We start from the raw sequence: 14,763 nt of genomic DNA on the forward strand, positions 1-14,763 counted from the left end.
GCTCTTGAAACAGTGCGGCGGTTTCTCAAAAAAGTTAAAAACAGAATTACCTTATAATCCAGCAATCATACTACTGGATTATTTACCCAAAGAATATAAAAACATTAATTCAAAGGGATATAGGCCCCCCCCATGATTATAGCAGCATTATTTACAATAGCCAAATTATGGAAGCAGCTCAAGTGTCCATCAATGATGAATAGATAAAGAAGATATATATATATATACACACACACAAGCAATATTGGTTCAGCCATAAAAAAAAGAAATCTTGCCTTTTGCAATGACATGAATGGAGCTAGAGAGTACAATGCAAAGGAAAATAAGTCAGATAGAAAAAGACAAATACCATATGACCTCACTCATATGTGGAATTTAAGAAGACAAATGAGCAGAAGGCAGGGGGGAGACAGACAAACCAAGAAACAGATCTTTAATTAGAGAACAAACTGATGGTTACTAGAGGAAAAGGGGCAGGGGGGCGGTGGGCAAGGAGGATTGGTTAAACAAGTGACAGAAATTAAGGAGTGTACTTGTGATGAGCACACGGTAGTTTACAAAACAGTTGAATTACTATATTCTAATTAGTATATTGTACACCTGGAACTAATATATAACATTGTAAGTTAACTAACTGGAGTTAAAATTAAAAAAAAAAAAAAAAAAAAGTCTGCTCTTTATCCCAAAATCTATCTAGGGAACTTTCAGAGTATTTCCTCAATACCCAAACACTCTTTTGAGACCCTAGTGCTAGATCTCACTATCTTACTGTGAAAACCAATAATCCTCCTGTTAAAATATATCTAATACTATTTACCTAAGAAGCTGTTGTATGAGTTGAACCAAAGGCAAACACTGTTTTCCAGAAGATTCATAGATCCCTGTATTAATAAGATCCTTATCCAATGGAGTCCTACTTCTGTGAAATGTTGAGGCACTGGCTTCTTGTTCATCAATTTCTTTTTCTTTCTGTGCTTCTTTTTTGGCTTCTATATCCTGTAATTCATAAAACAGAACTGGTTACCAGTTACCTTAGAAGCAAGTGTGAAGGCACCCTGGACCAAGCCCTGATCCCACAGTCTACATGTCCCACCCTCTGTGCACTAACTCACAAACCACCTGATGACATTGGTCCATGCCCACTTCTCTGAAATCCCATTACTCAGGTGCTCAGTTTCTAAACACACTACTTGTCCTAAAAATCCAATGGCCAGGGTGCCATTGCTGATGGTCTCCACCTTCCTTTTGTGAAGTCCCTGAAATCTTTATTCCTGATCTCAAAAATACCCAATACAATCGGCCCCTTACATGCACAATCTATCTGTTTTGCAAACATGAACCAAGAACCCAAGAATGAGAGGATATATTCCAAATGAGACATGTGTTCAGAATACAAAAAATTCTTACAACTCAACAATTAAAAGATAAATAAACCAATTTAAAATAAAATTTTAAAAGGATATGAACAGATGTATCTTCAATGAAGATATATAAATGGCTACTAAGCACATGAAAAGATGCTCCACATCATTAATCAACAGAGAAATTTACACCATTAGGATGGCTATAATAGAAAAGTTGGACAATAGCAAGCATTAACAAGGATGTGAAAAACTAGAACTCTCTAATATTCCTACTGGGAATGTAAAATGGCACAGCCACTTAAGAAAAAATACGGCCATTCTTCGAAACATTAAACACAGAGTTACCATAAAACTCAACAACTCCATTCCTAGGCAAATAGTTATAAGAAAAAAATTTGTCCACACAAAAATCTATATACAAATGTTCATAATAGCAGTTTCATAATAACTAAAAGTAGAGACAACTGGGAGTGCCTGGGTGGCTCAGTGGGTTAAAGCCTCTGCCTTCAGCTCGGGTCATGATCCCAGGGTCCTGGGATTGAGCCCCACAGCGGGCTCTCTGCTCAGCAGGGAGCCTGCTTCCTCCTCTCTCTCTGCCTGCCTCTCTGCCTACTTGTGATCTCTCTCAAATAAATAAAATCTTCAAAAAAAAAAAAAAAGTACAGACAACAGAATGTCCATCAGTTGATGAATGGATAAACAAAATGAAAGGATAAACAAAAAATATACAATGGAATATTATTTAGCAATTTCAGAAAATGAAGTACAACATAATAAACTTTGAAAAAACTAGTCTAAGGAAAAAGAAACCAGATATAAAAGGTCACATACTGTATAAATTGGTTTATACGCAAAGCCCAGAGCCAGAAAATCTTTCAGAGAAAGTACATTAGTAATTGTCAGTGGATGGAAGGAGTAGGGAATAGGGGTTGACTGTTAAGAGGCACAGAGTTCCTTTCTGGAATAATGAAAATGTTCTGAAATTAGATAGTGGTGATGATGGTTGCACAACTCTGTGAATACAGAAAAAAGTGAAAAAGAAAAATAAGAGATATCTTTGCCAGTCAAATGCGACCAATATTCCTAAAAACTGTACCAAGCATTGCTCTAGTGACCAAATATACAGTGAAAAAGCCAGAAAGTTCTTTCTTTCTGGGCTTTGTTTCCTTATTTATTTATTTATTTTATTTATTTCCAGTGTTCCAGAATTCATTGTTTATGCACAACACCCAGTGCTCCATGCAATCCGTGCCCTCCATAATACCCACCACCAGGCTCACCTAACCTCCCACCACCCTCCCCTTCAAAACCCTCAATTTGTTTCTCAGAGTCCACAGTCTCTCGTGCTTCATCTCCCCCTTCAATTTCCCCCAACTCACTTTTCCTTTCCATCTCCCCATGTCCTCCATGTTTTTCAGGCTTTGTTTTCTAATGACAAAAGCCAGAACAGTCTTAAACCCAATAGTCCATCCCAGTTCTGAGGAGTGTGGGGATGAAGACCTGATCTCACTGGTGGGACTGGAATGGGGCCACCCACCCTTAAGGATAAGAAGGTAACATGAATCAGAAAGGTAAAAAATATGCATGCATGGGGTGCCTGGGTGGCTCAATTGGTTAAGTGTTTGCCTTCAGCTCAGGTCATGATCCCAGGGTCCTGGGATTAAACCCTGCATTGGGTTCCCTCCTCAGCGAGGAACCTGCTTCTCTCTCTCCCTCTGCCTGCACCTCACCCTGTTTGCGCTCTTTGTCAAATAAATAAATAAATCTTAAAAAACAACAACAAAAAAAGTGCATGCTTTCGACCCAGCATAATTTCATTTCCAGAACCTGTTCCTATTTATCATTCTTATATTCAATGACTTATAATCTGTAAGAATATAATTAATAATTTATAATAGTAAAAATATCTAGAACTTAAATTGTCAATAATAGGTTGTTTAAAAAAAAAAAACAGCGGGACGCCTGGGTGGCGCAGTTGGTTGGATGACTGCCTTCGGCTCAGGGCGTGATCCTGGAGTCCCGGGATCGAGTCCCACATCGGGCTCCCAGCTCCATGGGGAGTCTGCTTCGCTCTCTGACCTTCTCCTCGCTCATTCTCTCTCTCACACTCTCTCTCTCAAATAAATAAATAAAATCTTTGGAAAAAAAAAAAAAAAACAGCAATAAGAAGGAATTCCCTTTCCATATGACAGACTTCCCCAAAGCAACAGAACAAATGGACATAATAAAATATTTAAATTAAAAGACATGGCAACCTCATGAGTAAAAAAGATGCAAACTGATATATCATTGAGACTAATGATAGCACCATAATCAGTATTATTAGTAAACATCTGCATCTTTAAAAATCTGGAAGACTTTACACCAAAACTAACAATGAAATGGGTACATTAACAATTCCTAAATGATGAGATTTTTGTTTATGCCTTTTTGTAGCTTCATAACAATTTTAAATTAAATGGCCATTAGTTATATTATTTTAGGCATCTTAATTAGTATATAGTTCATAATCTATATATCTCTGTAGCCTCTCTACCCCCAGCAACACTTTTCCTCCAACACCCCCCCAAAAGTCCTTCCCTTTCTCCAACAGGAAGTGAAGAATAAACATTTGCTAACTAAATTATTGGGTTCTAGAGTTCAATGTCAGTTATGGGTTGTCTCCCTCTCAATTTTCATCTTATTTTTCCTTCCCTTCCCCTATGTTCATGTGTTTCTTAAATTCCACATGTGAGTGAAATCATACAGTATTTATCCCTCTCTGACTGACTTATTTTGCTTAGCATAATAACCTCTAGTTCCACTCACATCATTGCAAGTGGCAAGATTACATTCTTTTGATGGCTGAGTAATATTTTGTTGTGTGTATATATATGTGTGTGTGTATATATATGTATACATATACATGTTCTTTATCTATTCATCTGTTGATGAACATCTGGGCTCTTTCTATGGTTCAGCTATTGTGGACACTGCTGCTGTAAACAATGGGGTACATGTGCCCCTTCAAGTCACTATGTCTGTGTCCTTTGGATAAACACCTAATAGTGCAATTGCTGGGTTGTAGGGTACCTCTATTTTTAACTTTTTAAGGAACCACCATACTGTTTTCCAGAGTGGCTGTACCAGTTTGCATTCCTACCAACAGTGTAAGAGGGCTCTCCTTCCTCCGCATCTTCACCAGTAACTGTTGTTTCCTAAGTTGTTAATTTTAGCCATCCTGACTGGTGTGAGGTGGTGTCTTACTGTGGTTTTGATTTGTATTTTACTGACACTGAGTGATCCTGAGTTTTTCCTATGTTCTAGAGTTCAATGTCAGTTATGGGTTGTCTCCCTCTCAATTTTCATCTTATTTTTCCTTCCCTTCCCTGTATGTCTTTTTGGAGAAACATCTGTTGAGGGGAGATAGGTAGAAGGGATAACTGGGTGATGGGCATTAAGGAGGGCACTTAATGTAAAAAGCAGTGGGTATTATATGCAACTGATGAACACTGAACTCTACCTCTGAAACTAATAAAATAAATAAATAATAAGCAATTTAATTAATTAATTACTAGGTTCTAAAAATACTGCTTGGGTCACGTCAAGGTTGCTTGACATTGTACACCTGGAACTAATATGACACTGTAAGTTAACTAACTGGAATTAAAATAAAAACTTAAAAAAAAAAAAGAGTCTGCTCTTTACCCTAAAACCTAATTCTGACCCACATGTGGACTGCCTCTGCCTGTTCACTATCAATGCTCCCATTAGGCAAGCTTTCACATGGAGCTCTATGGAGAAGAAGAAGAAAAAAAGAAATCTGCCACTAACTCATCTTGACACCTTAGCAAATCACTACATTTCCAGGGTACTTATGTTCACATCTGTAAAATGGAAGTTTAAACTACTTTTCCACTCAACAAGGTTGACAAAGTTAAAAGAGAAAATGAAAGTAAAGTACACAGCACAGTACCTGAAAAATAAGTTACACAAAGAATTGTCATTGTTCCTAACATTATATACTTGATTTCTTCTATTTTTTTCAATTTAATCAAAGTATTTAAGTATGTTTTCAAAGACAGGTTTTTTTTTTTAATTTAAATTCAATTAATTAACATATAATGTATTATTAGTTTCAGAGGTAGGTCAGTGATTCATCAGTCTTATATAATACCCTGTGTTCATTACATCCCATGCCTTCCTTGATGTCCATCCCGGTTACCCCATCCCTTCACCACCATTCCCCTCCCCTGCAGAAACTCTCAGTTTATTTCCTATGATTAAGAGTCTCTTATGGTTTGTCTCCCTCTCTGATTTCATCTTGTTTTATTTTTTCTTCCTTCTCTTATGATCCTGTCTTGTTTCTCAAATTCCACATATGAGTAAGATCATGATAACCGTCTTTTTCTGATTGACTTATTTTGCTCTTAATATACTTACTTCATCTAATTTCATCAGTGTGAGTTTTATTTTTTTAATTAAGATTTTATTTATTTATTTGACAGAGATCACAAGTAGGCAGGCAGAGAGAAAAGAAGGGAAGCAGGCTCCCTGCTGAACAGAGAGCCTGATGTGGGGCTCAATCCCAGGACCCTGGGATCATGACCTGAGCCGAAGGCAGAGGCTTTAACCCACTGAGCCACACAGGCGCCCCCAGTGTGAGTTTGTAAATAAAAACCTATTGCAACTATGAGAGCAACAAAACAAGCTATGAATGCAAATTAAAAACCTCACTCCCCCACCCAGAATAGCTAAATTTATGAAGAAAGACATGACTCATGTTGGTGAGGTCAAGAAAGAGCTAGAACTCTCTCATAAGCTGGTTCAAATTAAATGGCATAGCCACTCTGGGAAACTATAAAAACACATTCACCCTAAGACCTAGCAAATTAAAATTCAAAGTATTTACTCAAGAGAAAAAACACATGTTCACTAAAGAACTGTACACAGCATAATCAAAGCAGCTTTAGACAATCAAAAAAAAATCAAATGTCTGTTAACAGGAGAACAGATAAACAGTGCCGTAATCATACAATGAAACACTCCTCAACAGTAAAAGCAATGTAGAGGAGTTTGAAAATTATCAAGGCAAAATAAAGCAGACACAAAACAGTACATACTATAAGATTCCATATATATAACATTGAGAACTGGCAAAACTAACTTAATCTGAGGGAGGCAGGGGAGCCCTAACTTTGAGTGCAAAGAGGCACAATGGCACTTTCTAGGGTGATGGAAATGATTCATAATATGATTAGGGTATCTGTCACATTCTTTTAAATAGATAAAAGTGGATATATTTTATCATATTTAATATCTCAATAAATTTTTAACCAGTAAGATTTAAAAAAGCTTTAATTATAGAAAATATTTGATGTTACTAGAAATTTTATATTTCAGTTTTTTATTCTGGCAATAGGCTGCTATTTCTTCACACGGGTACAGTATTTCAATCTCAGCTGATTGCCAGGTAAAAAGTGCCTCTGTCAGTTCACATACACATTCGTAGAAACATACCTGGATTTCTGCAGTAATGGCTGCATTTAAGGCTGACTCTAAGCCTCCATCAGCCATCAAGCTGCCCACCAGGAGATCAATCATGAATCGACGACCTGGACTTATGTTAACTTCATTGCCTGAAACTTGAAAGGGAAATCACTTTTGCCATTGCGAGGTAAGCACCAACGCCTCTTCACACCCTCTTATGCACCCAGAACCCATCCCCATCCCTGCTCCTCACCCAAGCCCACCTGCACAGGGCAGGAGAGCAGAGAGTGCCCGGGCCCTCTCCTCAGCAGTGGGCAGAAGCACGGACCACCCGCTCTGCAGCACAGCCTGGGCAGCTGCCTGCACAGTGCTCAGCACGCCTGCACTGCTGGCCAGGGCCACCACGGTCTGTTTCAAGCTGTTGAGGAGGACGCTGCCCAGACCTAAACCAAGGAATTCTGGGTCAACCTGGTGACTAATGGCAGCATGCAACTGAAAGGAGAAAAACAATTAATTTAGAAGCCCTAAAAACAAGTGGATTTCAAAGCTTATGAAAGATTAAATAATATCTCAAATTGCATTTTATTTAAATAATAAAGGAAAAGTTCTGATAAATGAATTTTTTTAACCAGACTAAAAAATTTTACCCATACTAGCTGAGAAATGATGGTAAGGTATTTTTAAGAGGAACTGTTTAAGCCCAATTTAAATACATATATGGAAGATGTCAAGATCAACAGAGTGGTTATACAGCAATCTCTACCCCACCCCCAACATCTGTACCAAACAGAGGAAGAACTTTTAAAAGATTATACAGCCAAGTTGAAAGTACACAAGGAAACTCCTCAAGGGCCAAACCAGAAGTCAGACACACATAGCAGGAGCTAACAGGTTCTGGGCTCTGAGAGCAAATCAAGACCTTCAGGCATGAAATCTAAACTGCTCACGGCAGCCCACTGAACCATTGAAGATCACTGGTCTATCACCAGTCAGGACTTGAAGGCAACACTACCCACGAAGGCTCTGGGTACAAAGAGACCCCACAAGAAATCAGAGACCTGGCCTGCCCTGTGAGCAGATGTAAAATCAAATTCATCGCAACCAACTAGATCTAGATATCACAAATCAAGAACTGAACACCAAAACATCCAGAGTCTGAGAAACACATGACACTTCAGAGACACAAATACAAAACTGTCCTCTAGGGACATCACCATAGTCAAAGGCAAAGAAAGACCTCTAGCAAGACCTCCCCTGAAAGTGCTGTTACAGTCACAAAGGACAAGCCACACTAGGTCACAAGGGAAAATTAAAGACAAAGCTCTTATACAAGGCAGAACACATGCCCCTAGAGTAGGCAGCAATACAAACACTGAAATTAATGCAAAAAAAGAGTAAATGTTCTGGGGTACATGGGTGACACAGTCATTTAAGCATCCAGCTTTTGGTTTTGGCTCAGGTTGTAATCCTGGAGTTGTGGGACTGAGCTCCATGCCAGGCTCTGTAATCAGCATGGAGTCTGCTTGGGAGTCTCTCTGTCCCTCCCCACCCTCTCAAATAAATAAATAAATAAAATCTTTAAAAAATATAAATAAATAAATGTTCTTAGAGATCAAGGAAGGCACAAAACCTAGAAGATAAGAATGTAAAGAACAAATGAATGCCTTGAAAAAACCCAAATATAAATTCTAAAAACGAGGAAAACAGCTACAAAAACAAAAACCTCAAGCAGAACTGTGAAAAGTCTGGGCCCAGGTTCTAGCCCTGAATCTCCATGCAATGGATACCTGACCTGGGCCACATTCCTGAACTTCTCTGTACATCCTCATCTAGCAATAAACAAGGGTCCTACCTCTCAGATGGTGGCATATGGATTTAATGAATTAATATGTGTAATGCTGTGATCATGCAAGTACTTATTAAATAATGGACAACTCAAAAATATGGAACAATCAGCTAAAGGATTTGGGGACTAAATGAGAGAGCACTGGAGAAAAAAACAGAAGGCAGAATGGAAAGACAGAAAGTGAACATTATAAAGAAACAGTACTTGGGAAGATGAGAAAAGTTCAAAACACATGAGGAAGGAGATCTCCAAGGGAAAAGTAGATTAAAAAAAAGAGCAATTTCAATGATAAACAGGGAATGTTTTTCAAAAACTTAACGAAAATATGTAATCTCAGATTAAATGAGAATCATAACCTCAAGTTATACATATGATAATAAATCCTCATCTAGACAGAGTATGTTAAAATTATAAAACAAAAAAACATCTAAAAGGCTACCAAAAAGAAAGGCAAATTAGTTACAAAGAAACAATTAAGCCAATGTAACAGTTCTCATCAGCAACAATAAAAATCAGAAGAAAGCACACCTTCAAACTGTTGATAAAATAACAGGTAACCTAAAAAGCTAAGCCCTATTAAATTATCTTAAGAGTATTCAAACAGAGTTTTCAGACTTTATAACCCACAGACCTTGATGGAGAAACTTACTGCAGGAGGTACCCAGGTGGAAGAGGATGTAAGCCACAATGACAAAACAAATTGGTTAAAATAAGTAAATAAATAAAAAGACTATGTAAGTATGGTCTCTTAAAAAATGATTATGATGATAATTAATTGATGGACAATTTCTTTTCATGTCTTAAATCAGAAGAAATGTATCTTGCATATCACAACTAGGAGCATTTTTCTTTTAGGGACACATACACATCACAAATCAGTGTGTTTTAGATCCAGTGTAACAATAAACTACCTGACAATTTAAATACAGAAGGTGGAAAGGGGAGCATAGGTTTAATGCATCCTATAACCCCTATGTTTTTCAGGAGGAGAAGTACTGGTTAACTTAACACTTTGTGGAATTAAGAAATATTTTATTTTTTTGTAACTTGATTAATGTCCAGAAATCAAACTGAAAAGCTTAGGAACAATGAAAGTATTTGAAAAGAAAAAACTGTTTTGGAAACTTTATCAAGAAATAAGAAAATGAAGAATAACCTTACACAAAACTAATCAGAAAACCTAAATTCAAATACATGAGCAATCAAAATAACTCTAAAAAAATTAAATTAACGTAGTGAATAAAGATTCTCAAACTAGATGCTTTTTAAGACTCAAGCTTTGTTAAGTGAATATTTAAATTTTAAAATGATAAAGCATAAGGACCTAGAAAGATGTAACAAAGCAACAGAAAAACATAAGGCACAAGGCAAATATGGGCCAAAAAAAAATCAAGCCTGAGACATGTACAAGATCTTTCTCCATAGTACTGACCAGACAGCGAGAATGCTACAAACCACAGGAAGCGACAAACAACTGGGTAGATTCATGAAGGGGACCACAACGGGCCTAATAAATGAGCTCCTATAAGACTTTTGGGAAAGAGAAGTACTCTCCAAACTTCTGTTGATTTGATTAATGTAACTAAACATAATATTCATCTGTGTGCTTTTTAGAAACAAGGCAAAAATGGGGAGAGAGCAGAGGGGGACACAATTGGTTACATAGAAATCCTTGTATTAGAAAGGGGAAAATTACTTTGTTAAAAAAAAAAAAAAAAAACCAGTCTCTTGACATTAAGTCATAGATTTTATTACCAAGAAAAATGGGATGACCAAAGATTTCGGCTATAGTTTTATAGAGGAAGGAAGGAAAGAGGAAGGAAGGAAAATTTTTGTTGCTTTTCTTATTTTGACTTTTAACCTCAACCTTCCCTGTAACAAAGTAGAGGTCCTACTGGAGGGAGCCCAAGCTGACTGTGTTGAACTTTCACACTCCAGAAATTGGCTAGCACATTCAGCTGGTCTCTCAATTATCTACTGCCTCACCCAGTTGTTCCTCCACAAAGAAGAACAGTAAATTCAAGACTGACTCCACTATGAATGCAAGCTGATTACTGCAGAAATAATACAATCCATACATAGACACTTACCAGCATGCAAAGACTGACTTCCAGAATAAATTTAAGGTAACTAGACTGATTTTTTAAACCTCATTTAAATTATACTCCATCATAATCTAAATAACCTAATCTAAGTAATCTAAATACAAATAATTTAAAATTTTCATTAGAAGTTCACTTAACAGGATAAAACCCATTCCCTTCAATATACAGAAACATTATTACAAATACCTAAGACACTTACAAAGGGAGGCAGAGGAAAGGAAATCATTAATACCTGAAGTCGTAGAAGATTCAGCGTTGCCACAGCCATGCACTCTTTCTCTTGAGGCGGAGGCCAGTCAGCAGTGCCATCCATCCCTTCACTCACTTGACGCAATAGGAGGTCCAGCTGCTCAAAAGTCATTGAGCAGATGTCTACCACAAATGGGACACGGAGGCCAATGGACCACTCAGAACACGATGACCAAGCAAAACTCTATGGAAGAATCATAAGAAACTAAAATGAATCTACACATTCAGCTCTTGGACTGTTTCACAGGTGAGATTCACTATCATTATTCACAACAGCCAAAAGGTACAACTCATGAGTCCACTGAAGGAGGAATAAATGAACAAAACGTAGGCTATAAATACAATGGAATATTATTAATCCTTTACAAAGAATAAAATCCTGAAACATGCTATAACATGGATCAACCTTGAAAATATGAAATGAAACAAGTTAGACACCAAAGTTCAAATATTATATGATTCCATTTATAAAAGGTATCTTTTTTTAAGACTTTATTTATCTTATTTATTTATCAGGAGAGAAGGAAGCAGGCTCCCCGCTGAGCAGAGAGCCCAATGCGGGGCTCAATCCCAGGGACCAGGCAGAGGCTTTAACCTACTAAGCCACCCAGGCGCCCCTATAAGAGGTATCTTGAATAGGCAAATTCACAGAAACAGAAAATAATTTTGAGGCTACAAGGGACCAGACGGGAGGAGAAATGAAGAGTAATTGTTTAATGGGTACAGAGTTTCTATTTAGGAAGATAAAAAATTCTGGAGATGGATAGCAGTGATAGTTATACAATTTCATGAATATACTTAACGCCACTGCACAGTGCAACCATAATTTTTTCATGACCAAAAGCACTGATATTAAAAAAAAAACCTGACAGGGCGCCTGGGTGGCTCAGTGGGTTAAGCTGCTGCCTTCGGCTCAGGTCATGATCTCAGGGTCCTGGGATCAAGGCCTGCATCGGGCTCTCTGCTCAGCAGGGAGCCTGCTTCCTCCTCTCTCTCTCTCTGCCTGCCTCTCTGCCTGCTTGTGATCTCTCTCTGTCAAATAAATAAATAAAATCTTTAAAAAAAAAAAACTGACAGAACTGAAAAAACACATGGAGAAATACATAATTATACCTGGAAATACAAACACTAGCCTCCTAGAAAGAGACAGAAAATCAGCAAGGATGTAGAATAGAATACCATCAATGAACAGAATTTAATTGACATTATAGAACACTTCACCCAACAACAGCAAAACACATCAACAAAAAAATACACAATTCTTTTTAAACACATACACTGAACATTAACTTAATAAGGGAACATATCCTGAGACATAAAACAAATCTGAACAAATCTAAAAGAACTGAAATCACATAGTCTATTCTCTAACCACCAGAAAATTAAACTAGAAATCAGTAACAGAATAGTAACAGAACAATCTCAAAATACTTTGAAATTAAATGACACAATAATCCATAGATCATAGAGCAATTCTCAAGAGAAATTAGAGAATTTTGAGCTGAACAAAAATGAAAATACATCAAAATGTGTGGGTGCAATTAAAGCTTAGAAGGAAATTTATAGCAGCAGCTGCTTAAATATTACAAAAGAAGAAGGGTCTAAAATTAACCTAAGCTGAAGAAACAACAAAAAAAAATAAAATAAAATGAACCCAAAGCAAGCTGAAAAGGGAAAAAAATAACAAAGACAAGAGAATTAACCAATGAAACAAAAAGCAAAAAACAAAGGGAAAATTAATGAAACTAAAATCTAGTTCTTTAAAAAGATCAATAAAATGGATAAACCTCTAGGTAAAACTGGCAAAGAAAAATAAGAAGAAAAATACCAATACAATGTTACTGCAGACCCTAAAGACTTCGAAAGATTAGTGGATGAATACTAAGGAAAACTTCATACACAAAAATCAAACAACTTAGATGAAAGGGAACAACTCCTTGAGTGCCACAAACCAAGAAAACCCACTCAAGAAAAAAAAAAAAAAATTCTAAATATTAGCTCTGTCTCTCTTAAGGAAACAATTTTTACTTAAAAATCTCTTGAGAAAGGAATCTCTTGGCTCAGATGGATTCGCAAAAAAACATTTAAAGAAGAAATAACACTAATTCTACGCAATCCCTTCTAGAAAATAAGAGAAAGGAACACCTGTCAATATTTTTTATAAGGCCAATTTTACCCAGATAAAAGACAGACATACAGTATAAAACCACACACACAAAAAAAATCCACAAACCAATGATCTCTGATGACCATCAGCAGAAAAATCCTCAAAAATGTAATTAGTAAATCAAATAAAACAATATATAAGAAATAACCAAGTGGGGTTATCTCAGTAATACAAGGTCTGATCAATATTTGAAAAGCAACTAACATATTCTACCATATAAACAGACTAAAGAAGGAAAACTACAAGATCATATCCTTTGAGAAGAAAAAAGAATTGACAAAATTAAGCATCTATTCAGTTTTAGAAAAAACTTTCAAAGAAGGAGGTAAGTGGGGGGTTGGGTGAGCCTGGTGGTGGGTATTAAGGAGGCCACGAATTGCATGGAGCACTGGGTGTGATGCATAAACCATAAATCTTGGAAAACTGAAAAATAAAGCTTTTGTTTTGTTTTGTTTTTTTAAAGATTTTATTTATTTATTTGACAGACAGAGATCACAAGTAGGCAGAGCAGCAGGCAGAGAGAGAGGGGGAAGCAGGCAGGCTCCCTGCTGAGCAGAGAGCCTGATGGGCTTGATCCCAGGACTCTGGGATCATGACCTGAGCCAAAGGCAGAGGCTTTAACCCACTGAGCCACCCAGGCGCCCCTGAAAAAATAAAGTTAAAAAAAAAAAAGTAGGAGTTAAAGGAAACTTTCTTAATCTGATAAAGCATCTACTAAAAAAAAAATCCTACAGCTAACATCCTAGCAAATGGTGAAAGACTAAATGCATTCCCTCTCACCACTCTTCAACATCATACTGACTGCAACTACAGGATATAAGGATAACACACACACAAGTCAATGCTATTTCTACATACTAGCAATGAAGGACAGGAAGACAAAATTCCACAAAATATCTAACGACACTATCTACTCAGTACCTGAGCAGGTCCACAGGCAATTCCAACTATGTGTTTGGTATCCAGTCCTGGCAGTGCGGCAGGTTCTGGCTTGGTCACACGCAAAGTGTCAAAGTGCTGGCACTGGTCGTTGCTCCCCCAGCTATGGACCTCACTGTCTTCGGTCAGAGCCAGGCAGTGGGTGGAGCCTGCAGCCACATCAATTACCTTCTTCCCTAGGAGGAAACAATGATGCAATACAGCTTCACACCTGACTTCTGCTGTAGGTCATCCAGGTAAGGAGGTACTTAATGTCAACTTCTAAAGGATAATTCATTGCTTTAATATTTTGTATAATTCATCTGTTTCATGAATGTTATTAAAACCCATTACATTCTACTAGCTACAATTTATTAAGACCTACAGCCTGAATATTAAATAATACTAAAGTATAAAAAGGATCTTTTCATACTTTTTTCTCCTTATTCAGATTTTCATTCAGAAAGAGACAACTGTACTTTAATTAATCATTAAATCATATTCTCGTCCCAAGGTATAATCTCGCAAAGTATATTCTTTTTGCCTCACTGAAACTTTCTATTTTTAGAATATTTTTAGGTTCACAGCAAAATTAAGAAAAAGGCATAGAGAGGCGCCTGGGTGGCTCAGTGGGTTAAGCCGCTG

The 14,763-nt window shown here is 37.1% G+C and overlaps 1 protein-coding gene across 5 annotated transcripts in view; it reads right to left on the bottom strand.

Annotated features, from left to right (window-relative positions):
• The window catches only part of HERC2 (HECT and RLD domain containing E3 ubiquitin protein ligase 2), a 250,796-nt gene that overhangs the window by 148,459 nt on the left and 87,574 nt on the right, over positions 1-14,763 (bottom strand). For all 5 annotated transcript variants that reach the window (XM_044232144.1, XM_044232143.1, XM_044232140.1 and 2 more), the window contains exons 16-20: positions 14,122-14,315; positions 11,017-11,217; positions 7,097-7,325; positions 6,864-6,988; positions 818-996 (exon numbers count right to left, since the gene is read on the bottom strand). In XM_044232144.1, the coding sequence (XP_044088079.1) occupies positions 818-996; positions 6,864-6,988; positions 7,097-7,325; positions 11,017-11,217; positions 14,122-14,315 (928 nt within the window). The remainder of the gene's footprint in view (positions 1-817; positions 997-6,863; positions 6,989-7,096; positions 7,326-11,016; positions 11,218-14,121; positions 14,316-14,763) is intronic.

This window comes from Neovison vison, chromosome 13 (assembly GCF_020171115.1).
Source record: "Neovison vison isolate M4711 chromosome 13, ASM_NN_V1, whole genome shotgun sequence".
Taxonomy (NCBI): Eukaryota; Metazoa; Chordata; class Mammalia; order Carnivora; family Mustelidae; genus Neogale; species Neogale vison.